This window comes from Crocodylus siamensis, chromosome 7 (assembly GCF_052110815.1).
Source record: "Crocodylus siamensis isolate JL-2025a chromosome 7, ASM5211081v1, whole genome shotgun sequence".
Classification (NCBI taxonomy): Eukaryota; Metazoa; Chordata; order Crocodylia; family Crocodylidae; genus Crocodylus; species Crocodylus siamensis.
The window spans coordinates 27158235-27173349 of NC_143401.1; the positions used below are offsets into that span (position 1 = coordinate 27158235).

The window sequence follows — 15115 nt, forward strand, 5'->3', positions numbered from 1 at the left end:
GGCTTCATGGCTCATTACCATCTCCTTGATTCCTGCTAATTTCTCTCCACTTCACATCTATCCTGTTTAATGAGCTTCATGTTCCACTATTCAAACTATCTTTTCTTTTGCAATTTTTTCTGTCTGTTAGCTGTTCCTTGTAATGTCTCTTTTCTGTTTCATAGCCTTGCAGACTGTCAGATGTAGAAATGATTGACAGTGAAATATTGGAGGCACTGTCAAGAAGATTAAGAAAACTAGATTTTCTTTTGTGAATCTGAATGAGACATACATTTAACTATAATGACTACAGGACTAATGACATAATATCTTTTTGATTATTTTGACTATTTTTGGCCTAGTTGGTTAGGTGTTGTTTTAAAACTTAATATATTATCTAGCAAATTAGTGTGCATTCTAGTTGTTATCTTTGTTTTTGCTTTAATCTTAAACTGAACACTGTAGTGCTAGTCCTGTAGCATATTAGTAAAATTTCTAGTTTCTCTTTAAACTGAGAAAAATGGGTGGTGTTATATGTGGAGATTTGCCACATCTTCTGCCACTCCCTTTTCAAATCCTACAATTGTCCCTGGGTGATGGTAACTTGGGGTGTGAGAAATGGGCCATATTTGATTCGTATTCAACCCAAATTGGGGACAGTGATTTGATTTGTTGATCTGGATCACTATCCCCAATTCGATTCGGGTGAATCCAAATCTGAAGATTCTAATCAGGAGACCCTTTATTTAATCCCTTCGGATCAAATCGGAGAGATTCAGAATGATTTGGAGATTTGGACATAAACACACCTTTAAATCTTTCTGAATCTCTCCAATTCGATTTGAAGAGTTTAAAGGGTATCCTGATTTGATTTGGATTCAGAGATTTGGGCACTGAATCGGGCCATATCTCCGCTGAATTGAATCGGGTACTGAAGCTTCGCACAGCCCTAATGGTAGTGTAGGAACACTGAAGGGTAATAGAGAAACGAAATAAAGGTGGGAACATTTGAAAATGAATCTGGAGGGGATTAAGTACACAATTTTAAATTGGAAGATTCATAGGAGCTAATAATAAGACGATTTGGAAACTGACTTCCATTATCTGTCCACTTATTGCTCCATGTCATGATGTGTGCATTGCCTAGCACAGTGATTCTTAATCAGGTTACTGTGAGACCCTTTTAATGGTGTTGTGGGGTGCTGCATAATATTAGCACTAATGTGCACTGACCTACATATGAATTGCAAGATATTTCAAATAGGAATTTATAATGTCAAAAAATACTGGCCTGTTGTGGTCTTTCTGAGTTCTTTGCTACAGAAGAATTGCTATATAGCAATTTGTGTAGTCAAGGAATGAGAGAAAGCTAATAGCTGGCATTTTCCAAAGGGTGCCTTGAGTCTAACAAGGGGTGTCTCAAGTGTAATGAGATTGAGAACCACGGGCCTAGCATAATAGAAAATTTCAAAATAGAAGATCAGAAAATATTAGCAACTTGACATTAAAATCTAATTTGGCAGCATATGCAGGATGATAGTTATTGCTGTCATTTACATAATGGTAATTGTTTTCGTGGTTCTTGAGATAAAAGAATTAAATGATTTGTCATATCTAGTTGATATAAACAAGCATTTTCTATCAACCAGATATATCAACTCTCAAAGTCAGAGTTGAGGAAAATACAGCAACTAGGTTAAAAGATTTGTCCTTAATTTGACTATAAAATGTCATATCAGACCCAGAATTCAATGGAACACTAAACCAGGGTGAATAAGAGTAAGGCTTTCGTAAAGTAACTCGCAACCTGTAAATGTTTAAATTCACTGTTAGAATAATTTTAATTAAAAATAAGCAGTAATGTCTGCTGTTGATAGTCCCAAGGAAGTCAGTGAAATGACTGAACTGGGAAAGTTAGTAGCTCAGTACATGGAACCAGAATTTGAAGCGATAAACTTGTTTTTGTACACAGTCAAGGTGGGAGAGATCGAGGTGTACTAGTTCTAAAATATTTATTACTAGAAATAATCAGTTCAGTTAGTTAATTTTAGACAATACTTCCTTTGTTTAACATCAATTTTAAATGTAAAATAAGTTATGAACTCTGTACTTGTATCTGGCATGGTTAACCTGATTTTCTAGTCTTTAATTGGCTGAATTCTAGAAGTTAATTTCAATTTCCATCAACAGTAACTTGAAATTAATCACAAGTGAAAGAGTTAATCATATAGTAAATAAGGAATATAGCATTCACCGTAATAGCAGCACAAAATTAAATTACAAATCAGAATAAATATACGTCAAGCTGCGTAGTTGCTTGAATGTGTTTGTAGTGTATTCTGTTAGTTATAAAGAAATGTCAAAGTAGGGGCAAAAGCTATAGCTAGTTGAAGGTCAGTGTTGTTGTCAGTTGTTTCTGTCCATTGAGAATCAACTTTTCTTTAGGAAGATAACTAAGATAGCAATATAAAATGAGGTTAAGATGCATAATTTAAATCAAGATTCTTTGCTTGTTGAATTAAAAAAAGTTCTTACACAGGGTGAATGGATTATGTTTGGGTATCTGTACTGAAGTATGCTGGTGATTAGTTTTTGATAACATTCTAGCCTGTTAATGTATCTGGTATGATTTGTGGAATATGAGAACGTGTGTGTTGTATTGGTGACTAATATCAAGCCCATCTAGAAGCCCTTTCTTCTGATGAGCAGATTTTTATGAAGCACCTGTTAGGCTTTATTGGAAGGAACAATTTGGCATAGAACTAAAATATTCTTTTAAACAATGGATTTGCCAATGCCAGGAATTTATAAAAATGACTTTGTAATTGCATAATTCATATTTTCATTGTTGCACCTGTTTTTTCAGTTGTTATAGGTTGTTAAACATGGAGTCTACTAATGCTTGTTAATGTAAGTGTGTTATTAAGAACAAACTAATAGCATTTTTTGCTCTCTAAACTCCAAAATAGTTGACAGCTGGTGGGATTTTCATGCTCATCAGCCCATAGAAATGATTTTACATTTTCACAAAAATTTTAGCTGCATTTGCCTTGAGATGCAACATAGTCTCCTAGCATATTTTCCCCAGTTGTCTCCAGACACTTTATAATGATTTATTTACCATATTTACCATAATCTAAGATGACTCTGAATTTGAGATGACCTCTGAACAATTAGATTCTAGACACAGAAAATTTTATAACGTGTTTCCATGGTGAGGCGCTCCTCACCCCCTATTTTATATGTGGGGGTCCTCGTCTTAGATTCAGGTGAACATGGTAAACATCTTTTTAGTTTTAAATGCACGCGCAAGTATCTATTAAATAATGTGAAATATATTATTAAATGCCTTTCTGCTCTTAATTAAATATAAATTCATAATGAACTTTCTTCTCTAGCACCTAAAAGTATGTCTGGATTTTTTAGCTTCATTATTCGTGGCTTTTAGTTCTAGGGTATCAAGGAATGTTGAAATCATGCCTCAATTAGCCATGACAACGTTAAACTGCTTCTTCGGGATCATTTAAATGATGGCATTTGCTTGGATATATAATAGCATGCATTCTTTTGGAGATATCTGCAATATGGGTTGCCAGGGGAGCTGGGTAGTTTTCATCAAGGCTAAAAACAGAGCTTTATATCAGTTTATATCAGAGCCGACTGTACTGGGCTTTAAGTGGCATAAAAACAGTCTTGTGTAGCATGAATGAAGATTAATTTGAATTAGCCGCGTGTGCGTGTGCGTGTGCATGTGCATGTTGGGGAGAGTGTTATCTTTGTTCTTTACAGGTACTTAGGGCGGAAAAATAGGTTTGTATCTCTGGAGGATCCTAGAATTAAAAAAAGGCTTTATCCAGGGGAAATCCAGTAGTCTTTTTAGCCCCAGCTTTATCCATCAGTATTGAGAGGGGTCCATTTTATAGGAGTTGGGAGTCAAGAGTTACTTCTTTTCATTTTTGAGCCAAAAGTGTGTGTGTGTGCATGATGTATAAATATTTTACATTATTTATTTTCTATCATTACTGCTGTAAAGTGTCTATATTGTAAGGCCATTAAAGTAAGCAATAAAAAGACTAAAATGAAATGAATGTATTTATATAATTCACTATTAGGTTGCCATTGTGAATGCTTAGACAAATATTGTAACTTCTAAAATTTTTAGTTTTATTAATACTATCATATTAAACTCTTTCACCAGTTATGAAACTCTTTTATCAGTTACTGTGGCTGTAACTCAAGAGAACAAATTCAAGTGTAATACAAGCTGTTTTCCCAGAGTCTGTGGTGGTTTAATATGCTGTGGAAATGGTTTGATTAAGACATCAATTCAGTTTTAGGTGCTATATACTTTTTCACATCCTGCGATTACAGTAAATGCAAACTTGCCGGTTCTTCCTACACTGATACATTTTAAGGATCAATTTCATTTTTTCCAGAGAAGGTTAAAATAAACTGAATAATATAATACAACGTTTTGAAACCAGTTGATACTGGTTGGGTTCTACTTCTGGTAACTGGTGTTCTGCAGTGGCTGCAGCATAGGCACAGGAACTCTGTTAACCCTCAAGACTTGGCAACTGTTTTGTTTTTCAGGGCACCCATCATGTTTGAAATTCTGTCCTGAGTTAACAACAAATGTAAAGGCCTTAAGATGGCAGTGTATTGAATGCAAGACATGCAGTGCATGTAGAATCCAAGGCAAAAATGCAGTAAGTACTTTAATATCCCAACATCCTGAGTTCTGTTCATATTCACCCTGAAAATGTTTGCCTATCGCATTAGCTGTACCATTTGAAACTATTAATACTTTGTTCCGAAGGGTAAAAATATATATAGTTACAGGAAGTGTGCCTTTTTTTTCAAGATAAAATGCAAAATATCAATGTAGTCTCTAGTAAGATTGTATTAAGAGTTTTTTTCATTCTCTCCCTAATTTTAGGATAATATGCTTTTCTGCGACTCTTGTGATAGAGGGTTCCACATGGAGTGCTGTGACCCACCACTTTCCCGAATGCCAAAAGGTGATACTATAACTTCTTTCATGGTATCTTGTTATACTGATGACTTCATTAGAAACAGGCTCTTGATTGTTGTGTTAGTTTCAGCTTTTTAGGTTGGGTCACCTGTATGGTCCCAACCATGTTGAACTCCGAATTTCCTTACTCCCTCCCCCCTCCCAAGATTTATTGTTGACAAATCAATGATGTTCCCACTGGTCAGTCTCTTGCCTCAAGGCAGGCAAAGATAGTCTTGTGATATTTCTCTGGGTTATTACTTTTTTTAAAGTTGTTTGAAAATCATAGGTATTGTACTTCTCCACTTGTGTTGCAGTGGTGTTTGGTTCATTAAAAACTTTCTCCAGAAGTCAGGTTTTTAAGCCATCTTTGTTTCTTAAATGGTGATTTGTTTTGCTATTAATTTACACATCTTTTGCAGTGAATGGGTAAGTTGGAGTCACTCTATATTGGAAATTTAGATCAAACTTTGATTGTGTGGCATTTCAAGTTTGCACATTATCTAGATGGGTCCATAGTGCCAATTATACCAAATATAGTTTGTATAAAATGTCTATTGTTTTTGGAGTGTGTATAGAGAGTGTTTAGAGAGAAAGTGGCAGAAATTGTCCTCAGATTTTACTGAACTGGACATGTCTATACAGAGCTTAAGCCTAATAACCTACTGTTTACATCCTTATTCAAATTCACTGACTGTTAATATGGGTCTAAAACCATTTTTCTTACCCATAGTGATGGTAATTTTTCCCAAGAATGGTGATGCCTACATTGTGGGCACAGACAGAAGTGACAGTTTTCGTCCAGTCTGGCCACAGAAAGTGACCAAATCAGGGAAAAATTTGAACCCTTGTTGCATGAGGGATCAGATGAAGGTGTTTCAGAACAGAGTATCTTCTGTAATTTTTGTCTGCACAGCCTTCCAGCTTGTCACTGTTTTCAGAATGGGAAGGGTGAAAGGGAGCAGAGGAAGTTTGGTCTGGGGGTTTTTCACCCCCTGCTAGAGGGGGGGCAAGTGTATTGCAGGCCCCAAGTTGGGGGGACGCCAATCCAACCACTTCATCCTCGAGCACCGGCTGGTGAACCCCTAGAATGAGCTCCCTCTGCTCCGTTTCCCTCTTCCCATTCTGAAAACTTTGCAGCCTCACAAGAAGGAGAGGCCACTGCTAAGGGGAAATGGCTACAGATTCTCTTCCCCCTGAAACCAACAATGGACTTTCGTTTGGCGGGGTGGGGGTCATTTTAACTTAGACCACTTCCTGCAAAGCGTTCTCAGTTTACAGCGGGGAGCTGCACTTCTGTCTGTACTGTGTGGCTTTTGAACTGCAGATTCCTATGTTTAAAAACGTCCCCCTGAAATTTTCCTAACTGTTATGACTCCAGATGCCATTAGACGAAAACTGAAGAGATGAATTTTCAAAGAATTATAAGTTAGCAGGGCATTTTACACTGTCCCTGTTGTGCTAGTTAAAATCAGTTTGCCAGAGTTGCCAGGCTTGTGTGTCAGAAGCTAGCTGTAACATTGTACCTACCAGAGCATAATACTGAAAATGGACGTTTTTTTTTTCTACCTTCCTGTGAAATCGTATCGTAAACTAAGTCTGTAGCATGCTTCTTTGATTTTTTTATATACTGCTAACTCGGTTTAGTAATATGATCTTGACTTTAAAATTGTTTCAAATGCTAATACAGTAGAAGCTGGATACAAACGCACTCTTTGGGAACAAGGACGTGTGCTTTTATCTAAACTGTGTTAACAGAAGTTAACCTAGCCTTCCATTTTCTAGTGTAGTATGGACAGGTGATACATCACCCATATTGAGTGCAATTTAATTTTTATTTGGTTTTAGCTACCAAATGCATGAAAGTTAATTATGTACAATGTCTGCTACTTATTAAAATCACATTAGGCAGAGCATTTTGATGCTAATAATAGGTAGTACACTCACACAAAGCATATGTTCCTATGCCACTGCATGTAATATAATGATTTTTACCAAATTTGTTCATTTTTATTGGAAATACGGTGGTGTGCCAGAAGTTTAGTTGCATCAGGTTCAGGTATTCCATAAGTTTGCTTTTTTAAATTCATGCTACATCCTGAGAGATTGCAACACCTGAAAGTTCATTGGCTACACAGGGTTGACACAGACATTTTTGACAAGCTGCAAGGCCTCTTTGTCAACATGTTAGACTAGTAAAGATAGCTGACAGCTTTGTTTTTATTTTTGCCCAAATTACAAACACTTCATCACCAGTACAGCATATACCATAAATTTGGGATTACAAGTGTGCTGGTATCCCATCAGGGTGCATTTATATCAGTTGTTCTGGACTTGGAAACAATTCGTTTCCTGATTATGTTGCTTATAGCTGAATTGTGCATTTGTCAGGTGTGCTTATGTCTCCCTTCTGTATTATGAACCCTAATGTTGACTATTAAAATCTGTTTGCATTGCTCAAACATAATGTATAGGCAGATATGTGGTGTGGAAAATGTCCCAATGCCTTATTTTTTCATGGGAAGTTTTCCATTTATAAAAATTCATTGTTTCATAAAATTCATCTGTGACAATGAATGGATGCCAATGTAATATTAGGCCATCTTGGCAGTTTCAAAGTTGCAAATAATGTTTTTCAGATGATTGTCCCTAGGAAGTGTGAGAGAAAGTAAACAGGAGGGTAAATACACTCACATAATAATCCAAACCAAAAATCAGCAAACACACAGAGCAGTGTCTCATTTCGTTTCTTGAGTTGGGAAGTTGGAAGTGTTTGAATAAGATCAGTTAGCGCTTTTGGTTTGAAGTAATCATAAGAATACCTAATCAGAAAAAAAACTAGTGTGTGGCATCATTATAATGAAGTTCAAGCCACTGAAGGAAGGAAGAAAATTGGTAGATGTAAATATTGCAGGCAGGAGTATGGTAAGAACGCAACAAGAATGAAGAAACGTTTAACAACATGTAAAAACTGTCCTGAAAGAGTACAAGCTGTATACAGAAAGCTAATACAACAAAGTGGTGGAACGTCATCTGAGAAAAATCTACTTCAGGAATCCCATGTAAGTAAACAAATTAATGTGTTAAACAAACAAAGTGTAGGCTAGCATCTGTATTGTTTTAAAAAATTATAAGTTGTTAATGCAACTCTAGACTATTCTTTAATTTTTTATTTAAAATATTTGTATCCTGCTTTTCTGCTTGCACTCAAAGTGGCTTAGGTTTAACAATAATTTTTTTAAAAATTACATAATAGATAAATAGTTAACTATTTCAGTGCAGCAGAGTGCATTGCTACATAGTCCTCTGGCCAATAGCTGTACAATCCCAGGGCAACTGAGCAGCAAGTTGAAGAGCAGAGTGTTCTTTCTGGCAGGGAGGGGGGAAGCAAGCTCCCTGCCACTTCTCCTTCTCCTTCCGATGGATGAGGCCAGACTAGAAAAGGCTAAAAAAATATTTTCCCCTTTTGTTGCAGGAACTTAGTAGCTCAAGTGAAATAGCAGATTTGCAAAAAATGGAAAATGAAAATGTTGAGCTGCCAGGTCTGGGGGAAGAAGCAGGAGCCTCACTTTCAAGATCATTGTCACCAGATATGCTATCTACCATGAGTAGCTGTTCAAGACAGTCAAGCTTTTTATCAAACTTTGTGGACAACATGTGAAAAGAAGATCAAGAAAAATCAGATAAGACATTAGCTCAAGCTATATTTGCAAGTGGTACACCTCTTTCCAAAACTGAAAACCAATACTGGAAGGAACATTACAAACTAGTTCACCCATCATATAAGTTACTATCACGTTATCGCTTATCACTTTCTCTCTTAGATAGAGAGTATGACAGAGTTCAGACAATGGTTATTCGAAGGATCGATCAAGCAGAATCACTGACTCTGATGTCAGTTGGACGGACTGATATACAAGGAAATCCTTTATTGAACATTATGTTCGCAGCACCTGAACCAATATTTCTGAAAGCAATTGTTACCAAATCTTCTTGTCATACAGGTGAATGCATAGCCAAATTACCAAGTGAAGAGATTGAAAGTGCAGGTCTCTCCAGGGTACAAGCCCTTGTAACTGATAATGCAAGTAACATGAAAGCTGCATGGCAAATATTAAAGCCAAAATATCCTCATTTAATAGTATTTTGCTGTCTTGCTCGTGGATTGAATTTTCTGGCAAAGGACATAGTAAGTGTGAATACAATGAAGACAATACTGGCAAACTGCAAAGCGATTGTGAAGGTATTGAACAATCATCATGTTGCTAATCAGACTTTGAAGCAATTACAGAAAGAGAAGCAGGGGAAGAAAAGTGCACTTTTATTGCCAGGAGAAACTAGATAGGGCTCAGCTACAAAGCGTTTGCTGCTCACAAAGAGCTGTTTGCAGTGTGCTTCAACAGATGACACAATATCCTAGATTATTCCCATGAACATTCAGAAGCAGATTCTTGACAACAGTGTGTTCTGGGTTCAAGTTCAAGGTCGCTATCAAGAAACCTGAAGGAAATACACCACGCCTTGCAAATATTCCAGAGATATTCAGACAACTAAATGAAAATCTAATTGAGCTTTTGCCTTCTTCACCTCTATCCAAAAAAGTAGTAGTAAAACAAATGTTTATTAAGAGATCTGAGTTTTGCTCTCATCCAGTTCATCTGGCAGCAAACCTTTTGGATCTTGAATACAGAGGATAACATTTATCAGAAGATGAATTATTTACTGCTCGCAATACAATTATGGTAATAGCTAAGAATGTCCCCAACATCGATGAAATAGCTGTGGTGACAGACACTGCCGAGTACTGTGCAAAAGAAAAACTTTGGAGCAAATACATCATTTGGAGGGCAGCAGAGAATGTTTCCTCTCGTGGTAGAAGGGATACTGTAACACCCGACTGTTGTCCAGGATTGCTCTAAGCATCCTAAGCACTCCACCAACAGCATCTTCCTGTGAATGGAACTGGAAGGCTTTCAGCTCATTCAAGACAAAAAAGGGGAATAGACTAACAAATGAACACACTGCTAAGCTTGTTTCTGTTTCTCAGAATCTCTTGTTTCAGGAGAATCAGTCAGAAGCACAGTTAGTGGAGGTGTAATATGATGATAAGTTGCCCTTGCCCATAGACTCATTGGTAAAACCATCCTTTAACGAAAAAGAATGTGGTTCAGGTAGTTCTGAATCAGATTTTCTTCAATTTGATTCTGAAATGAAACTAATTAAGTAGTGCAAGTGATTCTACAGATAGTGATAGTGAAACAGGAGGTGCTGCAGTGACCTCAGTGGAAGAGAGTTAAACTCTATTGAAGTAGATGAGTGGACCCTCAACCATGGCATATCATGCACAGCTCTTTGGGTGTGCTAAAATTAGTGTGTCCACAGTTTTCAGTGCCTTTGTTTTTTCTTAAATTTAAACAAACAATGTAAGGGAAGTACATGCTATTGTGTATTATCTTTCCATTTTTACAAGTATTCCAATAAAAATAATTTATTTCTACATAAAGGTTTGAATTTGTTTGACTATAACATTTAAACCACGTTAAGTGTGCTATATTTAATTTTTTCCTAATTAAATATTTCAGTTCAAATACTTGTGGGTATTGAGACATAAAATTAACCTGGGGTACTTTTTTAGTTTTGTTTACTAAATATAAGTAAAATAAACATGCTAAATCAGATCACATTCTTTTTAGGGCATTGGAAAATTTTCCAATCCAGAATATTCCACAAAACCCACATCTATATGTGTAGGGGGGCTTTATTAAAATACAAGGCTCCCCAATAGAGTTAAGATGCTATTTCTTGCATCATAAATAGAACCTAAATATCATTTAAACAGACTATGAAGCTGAATCCTTGAACCTTACTGGTTGAAGTATGATATAGGAGTGTGATTTAGTAGACAGCACTGCAAGATCAAAATTTCGGTATAATCCCCTGGAGTGCTATAATATTGTATGCTGTATTGCATTGTTTTAGGAACAGCAAATCTTGTATCTGGCCATAGGCGTAGACTATACATGAATGTGTTTTTTTCCCCAGTCCTATGAATCCATGATTTGTTCCACTGTAGATATCATAGTATAGATAGGCTTTTAAAGAATCAGAGTATCATTAAGGCCTTCCCTTCCTAATAAGGATAACCTGTCAATTTTGGGATGATTGCTAACTAGAAAAATAGGAACCCCCTTAGGCAAATTGTGACCCTTAACTTGATGAGTGTATGCTTTATGGCATGTTGTCATGTACCACGACAACAGAACCTTCATGAAGTTTTCAACCACAGAGCTTCTGTTACGTTCTTGGCTGAGCGGTTTGTATGATAAGCCTAATGACTGTCTGAAACACAGTTCTTCACAGGTTCAGATAAATTGCTCCAGAAAAATTAAATGAGTGTAATTAACACTGAAATTGACTCTGAGAAGACAACAGAAGTCTTTTCATGTGTTACTTTGTTTTTCAATTAAAAACTTGATGTGCTGCCTCTTAGAAAAAGGCCTGTCTGAAAGTGGAAAGAAGAAACAAGTTTAGAATAGGAGCCCTGCTTGTGGCTATGTTCCTTGTTACTGGAAGGGGGTAGGGACAAGCAACTGCTTCCACTCAGCTGTGAAATACAAAAACTGATTTCTTCTTCCTCTCTCCCTTAGTCCTTCACCTTTTTTGCAAGAACAAAACCTGTTGGCGTAAAGCACTTGGCACATAGCTTGTTACATCTTGACTATAAATAGCATACAAACTGAACGTGTGCAATTGAATCAATTAATTTTTTTTTTAATGCAGGGATGTGGATTTGCCAGGTCTGTAGACCAAAGAAAAAGGGAAGAAAGCTACTTCATGAGAAAGCTGCCCAAATAAGGCGACGATATGCAAAACCTATTGGACGACCGAAAAATAAACTAAAGCAACGAATGTTGTAGGTTTCTTTTTTAATTTCCTCTGATGTTCCTGAAAACGTAATCAGATAGCATTTTAGGTGATGGGAGTTCATTTAAAATTAAACTACTGTTTTGGCTCAGTAGTGCAATCTGAAAAAAAAAATCACATGGAGAGAAGCACTCATTATGCAAAGACTTCAATGTGATAGAAAATAACTTTAATTATAGTTGGTATTTTTGAGTCTTCTGATGACAGCAAAAGATGCACTAAAAGTTTGCATGACTTAAAAATCATTATGGAATCTAGAGATGGACTTAAACTTCAATTTATGTATGAATAGTATAGTGTCCTGAATACTTGCAATGAAACAAACTGTGGTAATGAATAGTGACTGCAGTGGATTGAGTTGACCATACCTGACTTATCCACACAATCCATAACAAACATTAAAATTACTCCGCCACAGCAAAAAGGTTTGCAGATTTTCATTCAGGTTATTTTGTAGCTCCCCACTCAGGAAGCTGCTGTGCACTAAGGTTTAATTTGCAGAAATATGATTTGTTTAAAAATACAACTTTCTACCTCATAATAAGTTAGTACTAGTTCCTCCAACATCATCTTATAATCAGCCCCCACACTGAGTTTTTTTTCTCAGTTGAAGGGTATTCTGTGAAGCCCAACAAATGGTTCCAGAGTTAATCTGGGAAAAGTTATTCTTTGAGTAGACACTGAAGAAGGCAGGGTAGATTTGCACCTTTATATACTAACTGAATTAGAGATGTACAGCAGAGGTCTTACTTCATCAGGTGGTGTGAAGAGGGTCCTTCTCCAGAATCTGATGAAGTAAGCCCTCTGCTTATGGAAGCTTATACTATACATCTCTGATTTCGTTAGTCTATCAAGATGCAAATCTCTTCTCCCTTTTGCCTGACTCCAGACTAATGCAGCTAACTAGCTCTCTTTGCTAATGAGTAGACACTGGGCACTAGAGGAGGCAGCTGTTGTTCCTCTTACTTATCTCTGGGCCCCTATATACCTGGCTATGTTAGGGTATGGACAAACCTAAGTTTTAGCCACTTTAAAAGGGTAGGAGCAGCTGCTTGTCTGGAAGCACACACAAGCTATTATGCTGTAACTGCTATATCTTCATGCCCTGTAGCCACACATGTTAACTAAATCACCCTAACTTTGACCCTGGATAAAGCAAGGTTAAAGCTGGAACAGTTTTGCTACACCTGTATTACCACAGGATTATTCAGTTGTAACAATTGCAACATAAAAGCTTGTATCAATATCATGTCCAAAAGTGATACCAATTATTAGGTCTGTTTTAGGTTCCTTAGAGATATTCATTTCTCCAGGAAGAAATTTCTTCTGGTAGAAAAATAGACTAGGAGAGTAGTCTCTAACAGCCCAGCAGGTAAGGTAGCAGGGCTGGAACAGGGGCAGGCCCTGCATAGCCAGCACAGGGAAGGGGATGGAGCCTGCTCCAGCCCTGCTACCTACCTCAGAGCTGCAGTTGCTGGCACTCCCCCAAATTTGGGGGTGGGGGGCATGTGTCCCCCCTTTCTGTGCATGGCGGAGGCAGCTCCCTCTGCGGACTGGGCTTTGTGCCCCGAGCGGCACTACATGTACTCCCCAGGCCTCTGCCCCTTCCCTCCCCTGCTGACTGATCTGTTGAGCTGGGGGAGGTGTGCGCTCGCATGCATGCATGCGCTCAGTCCCACTGTACCCTCCCACCCCCCGCAGCCCAGGATCGACCTCAGGAGGCTCCAGAATCTACTGGTTAATCGCAGTTGACCGGTTGGAGACCAGTGGCCTAAGATGTGGACTCTACAAACTTTTCTCCAGTCCCTGCTTGGAGAGCTTCAAAGGTAAGCTTTCCAGCCAGGGGTTACTAGAGAACTGTTCTCTGGGCCATCCCCATCCTTGGTGGAGTCCATTAATTGGCAGTCTGTCCTCTCCTTTCCCTGGAAAGAGAAGCAGGTTGTCAAGAGTTAGTTGTGCAGCTGCTGGAAATCAGCAGCTGCCACAGACAGCCCTGGGAGGGAGCCAGCCCCTGGGGAATGACTGCCCCATGCCTCCAGTCAGCTGATTGGTTGGAGGCGGGAATTCTCCAGTGGTGCGAACCCTCCCAGTTTTCCCTTAAAGAAGAATAGCCACCACACCTTCCATTCTTAGGACTGACCTAGGGATGTGTAGGGAGGGGAAGAGGGAGCACTTAGCCACTGCAGCAAGGCTCTGGGACAGCCCCATGGTGACCTGGAGCACTGCAGAGTGAGGCAGGGGCATTTTGTCAGGGTGGGAAGGTCCCCGCGCTTTACTGATGCAGCACAGCAACCTGCCTCACCCTACTTTGCTGTGGGTCAAGTGGGCAACAAGGAAAGGTGGCAGCTGGGCTTGGGAAAACCTCTGTATGTTGTGTTCCTGGCCCCTTTGGCTTTTAAATGACTATATCCTCTGCTCAGCTGAACAGCAGTGGGATGCAAGGGAAAGCTGGCACAGCCAAGCCAGGCTTGGAAGTCTGGCTCACCATCCATGCCACTCAGCTGAGCTTGGAGGGGGCAGGGGGAAGTAGGCAGGGGGCACTGCTCCCTGCTGTTGGCTCCTGGTGCTCAGGACCTGAACAGAGTGATGTGGGAAAGCCCCTGCCTGCTTCCACCCCAGGAACTCCTGCTTCTCACAGCGGGGGCTGCCCTTCCCCTCTCTTCCTGTCAGTGGGAGGGGGAACAGCTGCCCCATAACCTTTCTCAAGAGGGTGACCGCAGACTTAGGAAAGTACAGAGGCCTTTTCCCCAACTCTAGTCCTCTTGTTCCTCAGGAGGAGTTAAACGGGGAGAAGGTGTGCTCCTGGGATTCAGCTTCCTGGGATAAATTCTCCTAGGACTGATTTAACCCTGGTTGTTCCTGAGTTATTCTTCTCTTGGAATGGCTGTTTTTGCTCCAGGAGAAAAAGCTTGAACATCAACACATTTTTGTTTTCTACCAAGAGAATGACAATTCTCCAATAGAAATTAAATATCTGTACATGGCCTTGTACCCCCTAGACCGGACAGTGCTGGGGTGGTGAGATACTCTGATATCTCCCTTCTCCACAGACTGTTTGTTTGTTTTTAACCAACCAAGGCATGTTTTTAACGTAGACATGTTGGATATCTTAAAGCTGAAGGGAGGGCTACTGAGCACAATTCGGTCTGAATTAATGGTGAATGGGAAGAATGGGTTATATGAAGCTGCAAGGAAATG

General features: G+C 38.8%; 1 protein-coding gene across 14 annotated transcripts in view; it reads left to right on the forward strand.

Moving 5' to 3' along the window:
• KAT6B (lysine acetyltransferase 6B) overlaps positions 1-15115 on the forward strand; it is a 223128-nt gene that overhangs the window by 133935 nt on the left and 74078 nt on the right. For all 14 annotated transcript variants that reach the window (XM_090058679.1, XM_090058676.1, XM_090058677.1 and 11 more), the window contains 3 exons: positions 4573-4688; positions 4919-5000; positions 11774-11906. In XM_090058679.1, the coding sequence (XP_089914805.1) occupies positions 4573-4688; positions 4919-5000; positions 11774-11906 (331 nt within the window). The remainder of the gene's footprint in view (positions 1-4572; positions 4689-4918; positions 5001-11773; positions 11907-15115) is intronic.